The following is a 14,905-nucleotide window of genomic DNA, read 5'->3' as shown; positions in this document are numbered from 1 at the left end:
TACAGCTCCCTGAAAGGAGGTTGCAGAGAGCTGGGTTTGAGCCTCTTTAGCCTAGTAGAAAGAGACAGGACAAGAGGGAATGGCATCAAGTTGCGCCAGGGAAATTTCAGACTAGATATTAGGAAGCATTTCTTTCCAGAAGGGGTTGTTAGGCATTGGATTGGGCTGCCCAGGGAGGTGGTGGAGTCCCCATCCCTGGAGGTGTTCAAGAGTAGGGTCAATTTGGAGCTTAAGGATATGCTATAGGTGGGAACTGTGCTAGGCGAACGGTTGGACTAGATGATCTCCAGGGTCCTTTCCAACCTAGATGATTCTGTGATTCTTTCATTAAAGTCAGTGACAGTTGATGAAAGACCCCTAACTAAAGAAAGAAAAAATGTCTTCAGTGTGGTACATACGTTTGACACAGGGACTTGCAAGTAAGAATGTGTTAGAATATGTTTTAAGGCAGGACTGGAAGATTTGTTTAATTACTGCTCTTTGGTAGGGCCTTGGCAATTGACAGAGTGAGTGAAAGACAGTTTTTAAAAAGAAACCTTATTATTATCAGACCCGCCATGAATATCAACTAGGTGTGTATCTTTATATTGTATTTATTTGTAAGAATTAATAGATAGTATTCTAATTTGGAGGTCATAGCATAAATTTTTGCAACGAGCTCTTCAGCTCCTGTATGTGTGTCAGCGTAAACTCTTTGCAACCACTGGATTTATGGATTTACGATATATGCCTGCTGAGTGCAGTCCTTTGGCCAGCCTTTTCAGAAGTCTTCTATATAATCCAACTTTTTTTTTGTTTCCTGCTTTCCCTTCTGCACAGAAGGGTAATTTCTGAAGTGTATAGTACTCCGGTTTTTTTTTTCCTGTGTTCATTCTGATGGTTTGTACTGGGAGATATGGGAAGTGGAAAACAAATTATTTCTGTCTTTTTTTCAAGTCTAAGAAAATGTGTGTTTTGGGAGGGATATTGTCTGCTTTTTAGATTTAGTTTCTGTAGGCTTTCTTTAGCAAGTACCTTGTTTTTCTGGTGGCAGGGTAGTTATGTATTATTAAAACGCACTTTGTGATGTGCACAAGCACTTTAAAGAATTCACTTATATATGTTTTTAATAGTGCTGCTTTTCTGATAACTCATAAAAGCAATTGGAACTGTAAATCCCATGACTGCTGCTGTTAGAAATCTAATGGGGAGGGCAGACTGTTCACAAAGTGCTCTGAATTAACACAGTAGTTCAAATTTTAAATGAAAACCCTGCAGTTTGGTATCAACATGCCTCCAGTGAATCTCTGTGGCTAAAGGGCAGTACTAGGTGCCATGAGACATGAGTTGTAGGTTAGACTTCACTGTACAGTTATTGTGTGATCTAATTTTTTCTCATCTTCTGTATGCTTTATATTTTTCTACACTAGAAATAATGAATGGCACATAATCTCACATGGGATGCATGAAGTTTTTAATGTAAGGTAAACCAAGAAAATTTACTCCTTGAAATAACAATATTTTAGTTTTTCTCAAAGGTTATATTTAACTCTCAGTTGACAGAATGACAGGAATGGAGACTGAAACAGCAAGAGACAAAGCCATGGAAGAAGAAAGCACTGAACAGAAAAAGGAGAAAGAGAAAAAGAAGAGGTCAAGGGTTAAACAGGTGCTGGCAGATATAGTGAAACAAGTGGATTTCTGGTTTGGCGATGTTAATCTCCACAAAGATCGATTTCTCCGAGAACAAATAGAAAAGTCCAGAGATGGGTGTAAGTTTATATTCAATATATTTCAGTAAACAGATATTTATAACTTTCCTCTTCACTATATTGCTGGCAACAGTTAAAAGTTATTTTGAGGTTCATGTCTACTCCTAGGGGAAGACAGTAGCTTCATGCTGGAAACCAGCGTTAGGATTAGCAGATCAGGAGGCGGAGCTTGGTACTAGTTTTTAGAAATTGTGTTTAGTGTTTCTTTTCCTTTCCTTTACTACCAGCTGTAAGTTAGAGGCATCTGCCAGGGTACAAATGACTGTTTGGTATATCTGATTTTCTTTTTTTAACTTTGTATGATTTTAAGAATAAGCATACAAATAAGGCTCATTTTGCCCTTGGAGATACAGTACTTGACTTGTAGGGTAGATACATGCAGAAATTAAAATGTCACTTGAATTTGCAGTTAGATATAGGTACTTTTTGTGTGTGTTTTCTGCACTAGTTTGGTATGTGAGAAATTGTGTATTTGCCTGTAGGGCTACTGTGGGTCTTTTTCCTTTAGACAATTTTCAACATGGTTGATTTGACTTCAGAGTAGGAAGTTGTGCTTGGTTCTGAAACTATTTGACTGTTTCGGAAGAAGAAATTAATTTACACAGCTGCAGTGACTAGTATGCTTTTGCTTTAAAAAGCAGTACATGCATGGTAAATAAAGTCTCTTGATATAATTGTTCAATTAACTGTGTTGTGCCAGATAGACTAGGACTGTGCTATATAAAAAGAGCTGGTCCTTTTCCACCAAACCCCCAAAAAAGCAAGTTTTCACAAGTGTTTATTTTTGTTTTCTTAAGGAGTCCATATTTATTTGAAGAGTAAGTCATTAGTCCAGTTGCATTGTGTGAAAAGTCTGACCTTTTCACTGCGTAGTGTAGTAGTCCTCAATTATATTGAACTTCAAGCCAGTTTTAAAAAAGGGCCTTCAGAGGAGTAAAATTTACCCTACATTTTGTACAGGTATTAGAGCTTGGGTGTCTTTAACTATTTTTATTAAGATTAATACCGCATAATTTTCTGTCGAGGTTTTAGCAGCATGACTCATTGCAACTGAAGTGCAAGCAGGGGCTCTTTTGTGTTGGGAAGGCTGGGTTAAAACACTTAATTGAGTGCTTGAAGGAGAGGCATGTTTTCAATGCAAATTGTTTTTGTATTGTAAAACTACATCAGAAAGGGGGTTTTCTTTCTTTTAAAATACAATAGTTATCAGTGGGGAGGTAAGAGAACAAAATTCCTTTGATAAGGTTAGCAGAAAAGAAAATTAAATGTAGGTTTACTTGAAACTTTAATTTTGATGTTAAAAATTTTCTGTAAATCCTTGGCAGCATGGTTACATACTGCACTTAGGCCTTACAGATGGTTTTACAAAAATACTAGAGGAGTCTTAATTAGCTCACATAACTAATGCTTTCTGGATTACCCTGATTTCATCATTTGCACCTTTTTTTATCCTTAGATGTTGACATATCACTTCTTGTTTCCTTCAACAAAATGAAAAAATTGACTACTGATGGAAAATTGATAGCTCGAGCTGTTAAAAGTTCATCTGTTGTAGAGGTATTTAATATTTCACTCTTATATTTGCTGATTCTGGAGTAATAACAATAGTGGTACTGAAGTAAGCAATTATCTCATGGAAAACGCTTGTTCATTTCTTGTTACTTTTAGTTGGATTTAGAAGAAACTAGAATCAGAAGACGCCAACCCCTGGGTGAGCAACCAAAGGATGTGGATAGTCGTACAGTCTATGTGGTAAGGTTGTACTTGTGTGTATGCCTTGTGTCTGGCAGAGTGCTTTATTTCTAGCTGAGGACGCTCTTTTAAACTTCATTGCTGTTAATTCTTTAAGAGTGCAAAACCCACTGTGCATTGTCTATGACAATCTAATTACATAGTATTATGTACTGTATTAAGAATAACAAGACCAACATAAATCAACCACAAAGTTTTATCAGAATTAGAAGGAAGATTTTTTTTGAGAATATCGTGGATTTACTACAAGAAACATTTACATAAAGTATAAAAGCTAATAGAATTTGATTTTTGCCTCTTTTTTCTCTCTCCAAAAGGACAGTGTGAGAGAGAGAAATGCGTTATAGGTGTACTGAACTTGTAATGCTAAGGCCCATGGGGTGGCTTCAATGTACCTATTTAATGAAGTAAATATTTTTTTGTATCAGAAATGTATCTGTGCATCGATATTCTTGTTAACACAGGGAGGGACTGGGCAGGTGGCTGGCTACTGTTGCTTGTGTAGTGTAGGTAGGGGAAATAAATTAAGCGAAATTAAGCACTGGTAGTGACCATGGCAAGAAAGGGATTAGTGTAGTACAGCAATTTCTTGTACAGTTTAAATCCATTTAAAATGCTGAGCAAAGAGCTGCTTCAGCTGCTAGTAGGAAAAGGTGCACTTTAATTTATTCATTACTGCTTTCACTGGGCTTTTCTAGTTAGTTAATGCCATTAGAGGAGCAACATTAGTACCAAGAAATATTTACAAATTACATTAATGCAGTTGAAGCTTTAGAATAACTTTATCAGTTTTATCAAACAGGATCTGGCTGAGTTTGCAAGATAATCAGGGGTACTTTCTAAAGTCCAGTCTGTTTACAACTGTTACAGAAAGTGCCTCTGATTTTATAAAATGCAAACATCATTCTCTTACAGGCAGAACATATCTAAATAAGCTAGTCTTATTTTTAGGGGGCTTTTTTAAAAAAAAAAAATATCCTAATAGCACATTATCCTTATGGCTACCTTGATACTGAAATGATTCATTCATTTAAATGAAAATGGCTTGTGCTGCTGGAAAAACACCTCATTTCAACATATTTCAGGTGTGTCAAACAGTTGTTATATTGGTGAGCCACTTAAGTGATAGTATGGAAAGAGAGCTGATGGTTGAAGTGTCACTTATTTAAAATCCTGTGCAATTTTTTAATAGATTTGAAGCCAGTGTGGAATTCCCTTTGTCTCTAAAGAAAGCTTTTCATGATTAATGTCAATTTAAGTATATACCTGTAGCTGTTAGCAGCTGAATTTCAAGCAGGCACCAAGCTTTCTGTGCTGAAGATAGATGATTATAATCATGCCCAAAATGCCAGCCCATCCAGATGAAGAGAAGCTTGGTTACTCTGATCGTCATGTTCATTAACAAAGACCCAGAAAAGGTTATTCGTTCTTTTAAGTACAATGTGCCAGTCATAGTATTTCCCTAACATGATTACGGGGACGCTTAGAAATTCTCAAATATTCTGTATCATTTTTGTAAAAGATACTCTAAATGTAATGAGCTATGTAGTCTATACATAGCTAAATGGATTTTAATTTTTTTTCTGTAAGACTAAAATAGATAACTGGTGTGTTTTGTAAGCTACTCAATTTGTAGAGATCTTATTAAGAGTATATGTAGTAACCCATTGTCTTCTCTAACTGCTACCAAAAAGGGTAGGGTTTATTTGTCCTTTTTAAAAGCTAGTGTATGAGGTATCTGCTTTCGGTACTGCACTTAGAGAAATGTGAAGCCATCTTAAATGACTGGTATGTAGGAGTTTGGGGGGAGTAGAAGTAGGCAAAGTGTTGGTAAGTTTTGTTTCATTCTGGAGGAGGTAAAGAGAGATTTCTGTGTTGAAATAATACAAAGGTTACAGTTAATTCCTCCATGGTAAAGGATTGTCTTCAACAGTAGTATGTTTTCTGAATTTATGCAGGAAATCAAAGCATTTCTGAACTAAGAGTTGAGACTTAAAATGTGTTTCTTTCAGGAATAGTTAACTTCATTATATTTTTTTACAGTCTCATTTAATTTAGAGAATGTTTAAATTTCTCTGAAATACTTATGCTTAATGGCTTTTTTAATATGCTTTAACATAAACTACACTTTGATATATGCTGTTATTTAGTTCTCATCCCATAATATTTATAAAGCTTCAAATAACTGGCTTTTCAACTTTATACCAAACCATAATGAAACATTTTTCTCAGGCAGGCAAAGTTCATGAAAAAACAGTTTTTCTACCTGAATGTTTTCCTACAAGTAAAACCATTTAGTGCAATAACTTGTGATGGGAAAAAAAAAAGTACTGCTGACTGTTGTTTAGGCATGAATTTGAGAGTAGGGTTTTAAAGTGTTCAGTTGGGTCTATTTAGAAATTGATCTGACAATTTCTTTGATTGGTCAAGGTAAATGTTTAGGAACTGATACATATGTCTGCAAGCTGCTAAAATGTGTTGCTATATTAAGGTGTTTATAGAAATAAAAATCAGACTATTTTATCATCCAAGAAGCTGGCTGAAAGCTTCTTCTACATCTGATGAAGTAGGCCATAAATACTAACTGCTAAGCTTTAAAATGTCAGCTACCAGCAGGAATTTATCAGTTTGAGTAGTGGCTCTTTACTGACCTACAAGAATTCTTCCTGTGATACCTGGATTACCAACAATAAATTAAAAAAAAAAAATCCTTGTGCTATGCACTGGATAGTTTGAGATAATGCAGAATTATGTTTACTCAGTGGTCTTAAATCTATGAAGGTATTTCATGTTCCAAAGATACAGCTGCAGGTGAGATCTTGATACCTGTCACAGGAAGAAGGTAAGCATCTAAATTAAATTTATAATGTGTTACAAGTATATGAATGATTAGAGATCCATTTCCAGATCACTGTTTTTACTACCTGAATACTGTGACCTCTTGACAAGAATACTTACTTACTGAAGTAAAAATTCCTCAACGTTATCGCATCAAACTTAAATAATTAGAAGATGCAGTTAATCATATGATACAATAGTAATACAGTAGTGATAGAATGACTTTTTTTTCTCTTTGTAGGAGCTGCTTCCCAAAAATGTCAATCACAGTTGGATTGAGCGGGTGTTTGGGAAGTGTGGTAATGTAGTTTACATCAGTATACCCCGCTATAGAAGTACTGGTGATCCAAAGGGATTTGCTTTTGTTGAATTTGAAACTAAAGAGCAAGCAGAGAAAGCTATTGAGGTGGGTAATGGTGCCTCTGCTCTGTTAACATTCTTCCTGCTTGTCCCTTTGTGGTATGGATGGTGTAGTCTTTACTAGTTCACCTACTGTATTTTAGAGAAATTCCTAAAATATCATAATTGGCAAACTTCACTTAGCAGGAGTTACATTGCTGTCTCCTACCCTCAGACCTCCAGTCAATTCCACAATTTTTTAAAAGTGTAATTTTGTTAATAACCTGGAGACTTAGAAGCATAGTGGATACTTTTTGAAATACATTGCCTGGCTGCTCTTGGCATCTTTTATGGAAATAGAGATCTCAGTGTAACAGTACAATGTCTGTTAAATCCCATAAGACAAGTGTGGTCATACCTGTATTTCTGTATTTAAATGTAATTTGAATGTTTAAAAACATTTATGTTTCAAGATCATAATGGTAACAGGTGCATAGAGATATCACACTAATAATGTGAAATCAAACAAGCTCTGCATTTAAAATGCAAACAACAACAAAACCCACAAAAACTACCACGCCATGAAAGTACTGAAAGAACAATGTATACCTCTGGAATCGTGAGGGATTCTTGAATGCATGTAGGACTGCTGGTTTTAAGTGGGGATGAAGATTCTTTAAAAATGAAAATATGATTTTTAGTAATGGTTGATGGATTTAATTTTTTTTTTAAGTTTCTGAATAATCCACCAGAAGAAGCGCCACGGAAACCTGGGATTTTCCCTAAAACAGTGAAGAATAAGCCTGTTCCTACACTGAATACAAGTAACAGCAGTGTAGTAGGTAAGCGCTATTGTTACTGGGACCAAGAAACAAACTGGGTTGTGCCTTAACTCCTGAAGAGAGAACTTTGAACTCTGGTCTCATCTCATGTTTCTCAAAAACTTTATATATAAATGCATGTTGCTGTTTGTGGCCAGTGTGAGCTTAACAGTGGAAGTGTAAAACAAAAATGCAGTAAGTTTCTGCCTTTTATGGTTTTCCTGCTTGATAAAGAACTTAATTTCTTTTTTCCCCTCTGTTGCCAGCTACCACCATTAGTCCTTATTAGACTGCCAGAGCAGCTTTCAGATGTACCATAAATCATTATCTAAGCATTTAGCATTAGAAAAAGACAAATTTGACATGGATTGTTTTTAAAATATTTAGTATTGAAGGAAAAAATACAGACTTAAGAACAAGATTATACTTAAACGTTAGTACTGTTCAGATAAGTTTGTGATCATCTGACATTTCAGAGCAAACCTTGTGGGCTTCTCTCTGCTGAAACTTTCTGAGAGAGAATTATGAAAACAGTGGATTTTTGCCATTCTTCCTTTTTGGAACTCTGCTTTTTCAGCAGAGCAGTCTATACTGGAATGAACTTTTTACAGCATATTTACAATTCCACTTTACATGTTTCATAATTATGTAAAAACCTGGATGATACTGCTCAGAAGAGAACCCTGCATTCATAGTTGAGCGTGTTCCCAATAAATACAATGTATTATAATGTACAAAGCAGCATCGCAGGATTATGTTACAATTTTGATCACTGAAACATTTTTCCTTGTTTCTGATGTAATGCAGTTTCCCAGACTTCAGACAACTTCTCGCTGTTTTCATAATGCAGTTTCCCAGACTTCAGACATCTTCTCGCTGTTTTCATAAGCAGAATGATGAATCATGTTATATTCCTCGTTATTATCACTAATTCTTTGTTACACCAGTAACTATTAGGACAAAAAAAAAAAGAAAAAAACATGCTTTTTAAACTGTGCTTTAAACCCACTTAAGATACTCTCTACTGCTTCATACTGCATTCTGCGTATGACAACTTTGAAGCAAGTAGAGAGTATTAAAAAGTGGGGTTTTTTCAACTCAGTTAACATTCTTTAATTTAGCAGGCAAATAGTTGTTTATTACATAAGTAGTATAATAGATTCATTGAGCTGAGTATCTTTTATTCTCAGAATACAAATTGTCAACGATGCGTTTCTTGTCTTTGTTGTTTGGCCTGGGAGGAGGAAGGTAGCCTCTTCTCAAAGAAAACACAAAAGTGTGCATTTGTTAAGGAGCAGCAAAGATCTCCTTTTTAATTTGAGAGTAAATACTTCAGGAATCCTGTCATCAAGCTGCCCTTATGACCCAGAGGTGGTCTTCACTTTGTGAGACTGAGTCGTATCTGTATTTTTTACTCTTACGCCTAAAATGCCAGGGAAGAACTTTGGGACAATGTATTGCAGCTCTTACGTAGTTAGAGATGTCGGAGACAGGTGTTTCCTTTTAACATCCCAGATTATCATATGCGGTATTGTGATTGTTTACTTAGGTCAGTTAATCTAATCTAGTTTTTAATCATTGGCAGTTTAAAATACTGTATTTTTAATACAGAAGAGAAGAAAAAGAAGAAAAAAAAGAAATCCAAAATCAAGAAAGAGAGCAGTGTACAGGCAGCTGTAGAAACAAAGGAATCGGACACAAACACTACAACAGAGCAAGTACCCAAGTCAAAAAGACATAGGACTTCATCGGAGTGTTCAGAAATGGAAGGAACTGAGACTCACAGGCAGCCTTCGAAGAGAGAAAAGAGGAAATGGGACAGAACAGAAAGCTCAGAGGTACCTTGGGAAAGCAGGCCAGGGAAGAGAAAAAGAACGAACTCTGGAGATGGTGAGACATCAACTCCAAAAGTCAAGAAAACTGTTCAAAAGGATGAAGTTCATCCTGTAAAAGAGGAAACAACAGAAGTTTCAAAGGATTCCAATGGTAAAGTTTGTTGCATGTTTTTTCAGTATTTTCATGATTTGTATGCCTGAATGAAATCAAATGGCAGGTTTAGTATTGAGGGAGAAGTCCAGATAAGGAGAAAAGCTTGAGTTAAAGAAACTGTGTTCTTTGAAGTTTAAATAGTATTTGTAGTGGTCTAAGTTAAGTAAATAGGAATCTTAGTATGCTAGAGGTAACAAGCGAGTAAAGGGGGGTTGGTTGCAAAGGAAATGACTGGAAAGCAACAAGGAATGTAACAAGTGTAATCTGTGTAATACAGATGCATTAGTGAAATGACTTTTGGAGGCTAATAGATTTATTACTTGAGTAAGCATTTGGACACTCAACTTCTGTCTTTGAAAGACTGAAAACTTAACTGCTTGGGCCAGTAGATGAAAAATGATTGATACGGTGGAGGCATATAACAGGGTCAGTTTAGGAATGTCATGTTCCCTGCAGTTAAATTTAAACCTGGTAAGAGTCATTCTTCCAAGGAGATAAGGTGCAGAAAAGAAGTTTCAACACTGAAGCAGGTAAATCTCATCAATAGAACTTCACTCACAGAGGTGAAGTATGGATTACAGCCTAGGCAAATGGCGACATATATAATCTAGATAAGCAAGATTGAGATAAAGGGGGGGGGGGGGGAGCAATAGATGGGATTAAAATGTGCATTGATACCACATTTGGGTTGACAAGAATCCATGATTAGAGTCTAAACTCAGGTAAGTTGAGAAAGTCGACTAGAAATAGGTAGGCTGATTTTGTGAAAAGCTTTTCACAAATACTATACCATTTTATGGAAATATTAAATCAGGCTGTGTATGTAAATATATATATATCTTTTGGACTTTCTAATGTAGACATTTCTGCAGAAGATGACAAAGATAAAAAAGACACATCCCTTTCAAAATCTAAAAGGAAACATAAGAAAAAGCACAAAGAAAGACACAAAATGGGTGAAGAAGTCATTCCACTCAGAGTACTCTCCAAGTAGGTTATGAAACTAATCTTTGTGACTGGTTTTATGGTACCTGGTGGATGGGGGAGGTATTTGTTTCTTTGCTCAGCGGTGCTGGGAACTAATGTGGAGTAATCCTTTCGTGTGCAGGGGTGGGCTGGCACAAAACCTACCTTAAAGGTGGGGCAGGGTGTGTGTGTACAGAAAACTTATTTCAATAATGAACACCAAAAAAAAAAAAAATCTGGTCCACAAGCTGATATTTTAGTTGTGTGGTACCTCGGGTTATTGTGTTTTCCTAAAGTATGCAGCTTTGTGAATTTGTCAAGTTACAGGAAACTTTTTTCAAAGTTACAAGTTTTTAATGGCTTATTGCATGACTTTTATTGTTTTGCAAGCTCACATACAATTATTTCAGTTTCCAACATTTGAAATTTTAAATGTTTGTGTGACTAACAGTCCATCACCATTGCTAAAGTGCAATTCCAATTTTTATAAAACAGAGTTGCAGATTAGCAACAGTATTAGCCTGTAGTTGAAAAGGTTCAAATACTAGTTTTCAAGTACGACTGCTTTGCAATTACACCTAGAATAGTCAATCACCAATTTTACACCTGGTTCCTCAATAATACATGGACCAAGTCATGGCATTCCAGAAGTTTTTTAACAAAAATTTCATGCCTCCAACTGTTGGGGTCTTAGGAGTCACCACAACTAAAACATGGAAGCACTTACTTTTCAGGCATCCAGCAAGTACCTCCATGTTAAAGTCGAGGGGGTCCTTGCCGTCTTGGACTATGTATACCATGATGCAAAATTGTGTTCCATGTTTAACACTGAGGGTACATGTGCATTGCAAATACATTTTTTGTTTTGGTACCCGGTTTGATATATTTCCTAGGAAGAGGGAAGTGCGTTGATAAAAAAGGATTCACCATCACTAAAACATGGAAGCACTTACTGTTCAGGAACAAAGCAAGTACATCCACATTTAAGTTGTGGGGGTCCTTAAGTGGAGAAACTTGCATAGTAACAAAAAGCGTGGTATACAGAGTTCTGATAATGCAACGATAAAAAACCATGCACATATATTACTTGCATTCCAAGAACATCAGGATCCACCGCCACTGAAACATGGAAGCACTTACTTTTTTTAGGCAGCAGGTACCTCCATGTTAAAGCGAAGGGAGCCCTTAATTTAAAAAAAATTTTATCATACAGGCTACTGAAAAACTGTCTTGCTCAGTAACAAGTTATACTCTTGCTGGAAAAGCACACCTTCCATCTCAATACAGCCAAAATTCTTCTCCTGGATCTAAAAAAAAAAAACAAAAAAAAAACCTGAAGCCAAAGTGTAGATGAAAGAAAAATCCCGGATGGTATTTCAGTATTGCGATCAGGATTCACCTCTACTAAAACATGGAAGCACTTACTTTTTTTAAATCACAGAAAGCACCTCCATGTTAAAGTAAAAGGGGTCCACAAAAAAAAAAAAAAAAAAAAAAAAAAAAAAAAAAAAAGGTAGTTAGCAACTACGCTTGTCTTCTTTCACTTGAAATTCCGAGACTCCTGTGTCAAATACAGAGAAAGTATTAAATTTTAGTTAACTGGTGAGGGGGTGGGGGGGCAGTTCAGTTTTAAAAGAGATTAAGCGTTACAAATACTTGCCTGACTCACTCCCATGGTCTTCTCTCCCTTCGAGTCAAGTTAACAGCAAGTACCTCCTTGAGCTTCTATTTATACCATACCTTGCTACGGGATGGTGTTGCCTTTTTATCTCAAAGAATCATTACGTGGGTCTTTTGTTATTTTAATGTCTTTGCTCTGTTGAGAATGTATGATCCTGGGTGAGTCTGGATGCTTTTTTGAAGTATACAGTTGTCAATGTTAACAGCTAAAACCATTACCACAAGATATCCTCCTCTTTAAAAATCCTCTATCAGCTTGTTTGATAGCACAGATTAGGGTAACAATGAGTCGTTCTCACAGTGGCACTATAGGCATTGTGTTTCTGTGGAGCAAAGCTCTAGCTGTTTGCAAAAACATCTCCATGTTAAATGTATGTAAATATATAAATTGCTTCCATGTGGTGGTATTTTTTAACCAAAATGCATTTGAATAGTAAGGAATGTTCTTATCTCAGTAGATTTTTGGTAAGTTTAACCAGTTGTTGATTTTCCATCAATGATTTTTCTAGAAAAGAAATGACTGATTCTTAATATAGTAACACGGGAGTGGGTTCACTGAACTAATTCAGTGAATTCAGAGTTCACTGTCTCTGAATTAACTCTGAATTTAGTGCCTATGCTCTGTCTAGTTCCAGTAGAAAACAGTTTACCAAGCTGTTCTATACTTCTCTGAATATAGGGCCACTCTATTTGAGTGATCTTGTTAGAACTTGCCTGGAATATTAAAAGCTAAAGCAAAATAATAAAAATGCAGGTAGTGACAAGGCTTAATTTAAGATAAGTGCAGGGAGATCTTTAATAGTAAGAATGGTCTGCACTGCTCACCAAGTTTTGCTGAAGCTATTTGTAAACTGTTCTGTCTTAACACTGAGTTTATAAATGTCATTTTCTTGTTTACATCTGACATCCTATTCCTGTGTTGCTGCTTATAGGACCGAATGGATGGATTTGAAGCAAGAATATTTGGCTCTTCAAAAAGCCAGTATGGCCTCCTTAAAGAAAACAATGTCTCAAATCAAATCTGAGTCTGTGGGAGAGATGGAAACAGAATCTTGGGCACAGAAGAAGTCTCAATTTGAATATAATAAATGTAATCCTGTTTGTGATGTTTTTTTGTCTTGTTTTCCTCATGATTCTAGTACACAAACAAGCAATTTAAGACACTGGTCCTCCAGAAATACTGCAAAATGTTTTTACGTTCTATAATGCTGGTGTTTTCTCTGAATGTCAAATATTATTAAAAGCAAACCCTTATTTAGAAAGCTTTGTGAATAAGGGATTCTATTTTATAAGTAAAGACTAAACAAGTACCTTCAGCATATTCCAGTAACACTTCTTAAGCTTAAGGATCTTTTCAGATTATAAAAGCCTCAGAGGTAAATCAAGAATCCACTTTTTTGATGATGTAACTTGGGCCTGATTTGCTCAGGCTTAACTGTACCTGCAGCAATTTACAAAACTCTCCTAAGTAAGGTAATTATCAGCCTTACGGTAACTGTAATCAATAGAATATAAATTATTCTTAAAAGGAGACCCTGTAGGCTGTAAAAACTTGTTTAAGTCTCTTGGAGCTATTTTCTTTTTTTTTAAACTCACATTGACATTACCTTGTGAGCAGTCTTGACCCTAGATTAAAAAAAAAAAAGTCTTAATCTGCAGCAGCAATATTTGATGCCTCTTGTTTCATTTCTTGTGTACATCATGTTGCTTATGACCTTTCATAGCATCTTTATTTTGTCAAACTTTTTTCTTCTTTTTTTTCCCCCCTCTTTTCAATCTGACCAGCCACCAGTGAAGATTCTGCCCCTCCTGCTAAGGCTAACACAATGAGACCCCAGTTCGTGAGTGGAGTAATTGTGAAGATCATTAGCACTGAGCCCCTGCCGGGCAGGAAGCAGATCAAGGTAATGCCTTTGTAACCTCAGGGTAGCTGTTAGCCTTTCCTCTTACAGTACCCCACAAATGTTTGAATATGGAATACCATTTAAACAAGTCTGACTGATTTTTTTTATTTTGTTTGGCCAGTAGCTGTGTACAGATTCTTCTCTAGTACCTGTTAATGGTAGATTTTACAACGGCAAAATAGCGTAAAGAGGATATGGCAAAGTAAGAATTAGCCTTTAGAGTGCTTCAAGCAATGTCAAGTTTATAGTGAAAATAATGACAAAAATAAATGATGCTCTAGAGGATGAGTAGTTCTTTCCAGTTTAAAAACAGAAGCTGAAGACTAAGCGGGCGCAGTGTTCTTTATTGGTCATCGTGTCAGTCATTCTGGCACGATTCAGATCAAGAAATCTGTAATAGTATATCAAGGGTTTTTACCATTAACAGGAATTTGGGCGCAAGAAAATGCTCTCAGCATGAGAAAACAATTGTCTCTTTTTCAGTAAGAAATTCACAATTACGAAAACCCAGTTCACTGAGAGTGACAGCAGTGGATCTTGTCCAGTAATCCATTCACCCATTTCTTCTTTTTTCCCTATGGCAAGTGCTCTTTTTCCTCAATGTATGTGTTTAGGGTAACTTGAATTGCATTTCATGTCATGATATGAAAGTTACACATGTTAAGTAGAATATTTTATTTTAAGGAAGATACCAGTTTTAACCTGCATCCTTTTAAAATGGAAATACTAAGTTTTCCAAAGTAAATAGCAGGCTTTCTCCAAATACTGAGTTTTCCATGAATCCAACACAGGACATTTTCTTTCACAAATTGCACTTTTGGATGAATGACAACTGGAAAGAATTTAAACACTTTAACTCATGTTG

At 35.9% G+C, this 14,905-nt stretch overlaps 1 protein-coding gene across 1 annotated transcript in view; it reads left to right on the top strand.

Annotated features, from left to right (window-relative positions):
* The window catches only part of LARP7 (La ribonucleoprotein 7, transcriptional regulator), a 30,329-nt gene that overhangs the window by 5,593 nt on the left and 9,831 nt on the right, over positions 1-14,905 (top strand). The window contains exons 2-10 of the mRNA XM_074903912.1: positions 1,536-1,751; positions 3,208-3,308; positions 3,420-3,503; positions 6,583-6,747; positions 7,414-7,522; positions 9,113-9,487; positions 10,351-10,480; positions 13,069-13,226; positions 13,922-14,040. Coding sequence (XP_074760013.1) covers positions 1,544-1,751; positions 3,208-3,308; positions 3,420-3,503; positions 6,583-6,747; positions 7,414-7,522; positions 9,113-9,487; positions 10,351-10,480; positions 13,069-13,226; positions 13,922-14,040 — 1,449 coding nt within the window. The 5' untranslated portion in view covers positions 1,536-1,543. The remainder of the gene's footprint in view (positions 1-1,535; positions 1,752-3,207; positions 3,309-3,419; positions 3,504-6,582; positions 6,748-7,413; positions 7,523-9,112; positions 9,488-10,350; positions 10,481-13,068; positions 13,227-13,921; positions 14,041-14,905) is intronic.

Source organism: Athene noctua, chromosome 4, assembly GCF_965140245.1.
Source record: "Athene noctua chromosome 4, bAthNoc1.hap1.1, whole genome shotgun sequence".
NCBI lineage: Eukaryota > Metazoa > Chordata > Aves > Strigiformes > Strigidae > Athene > Athene noctua.
Note: the sequence above shows the minus strand (reverse complement) of the source record. Positions and strands in the feature narration are given on the sequence as shown.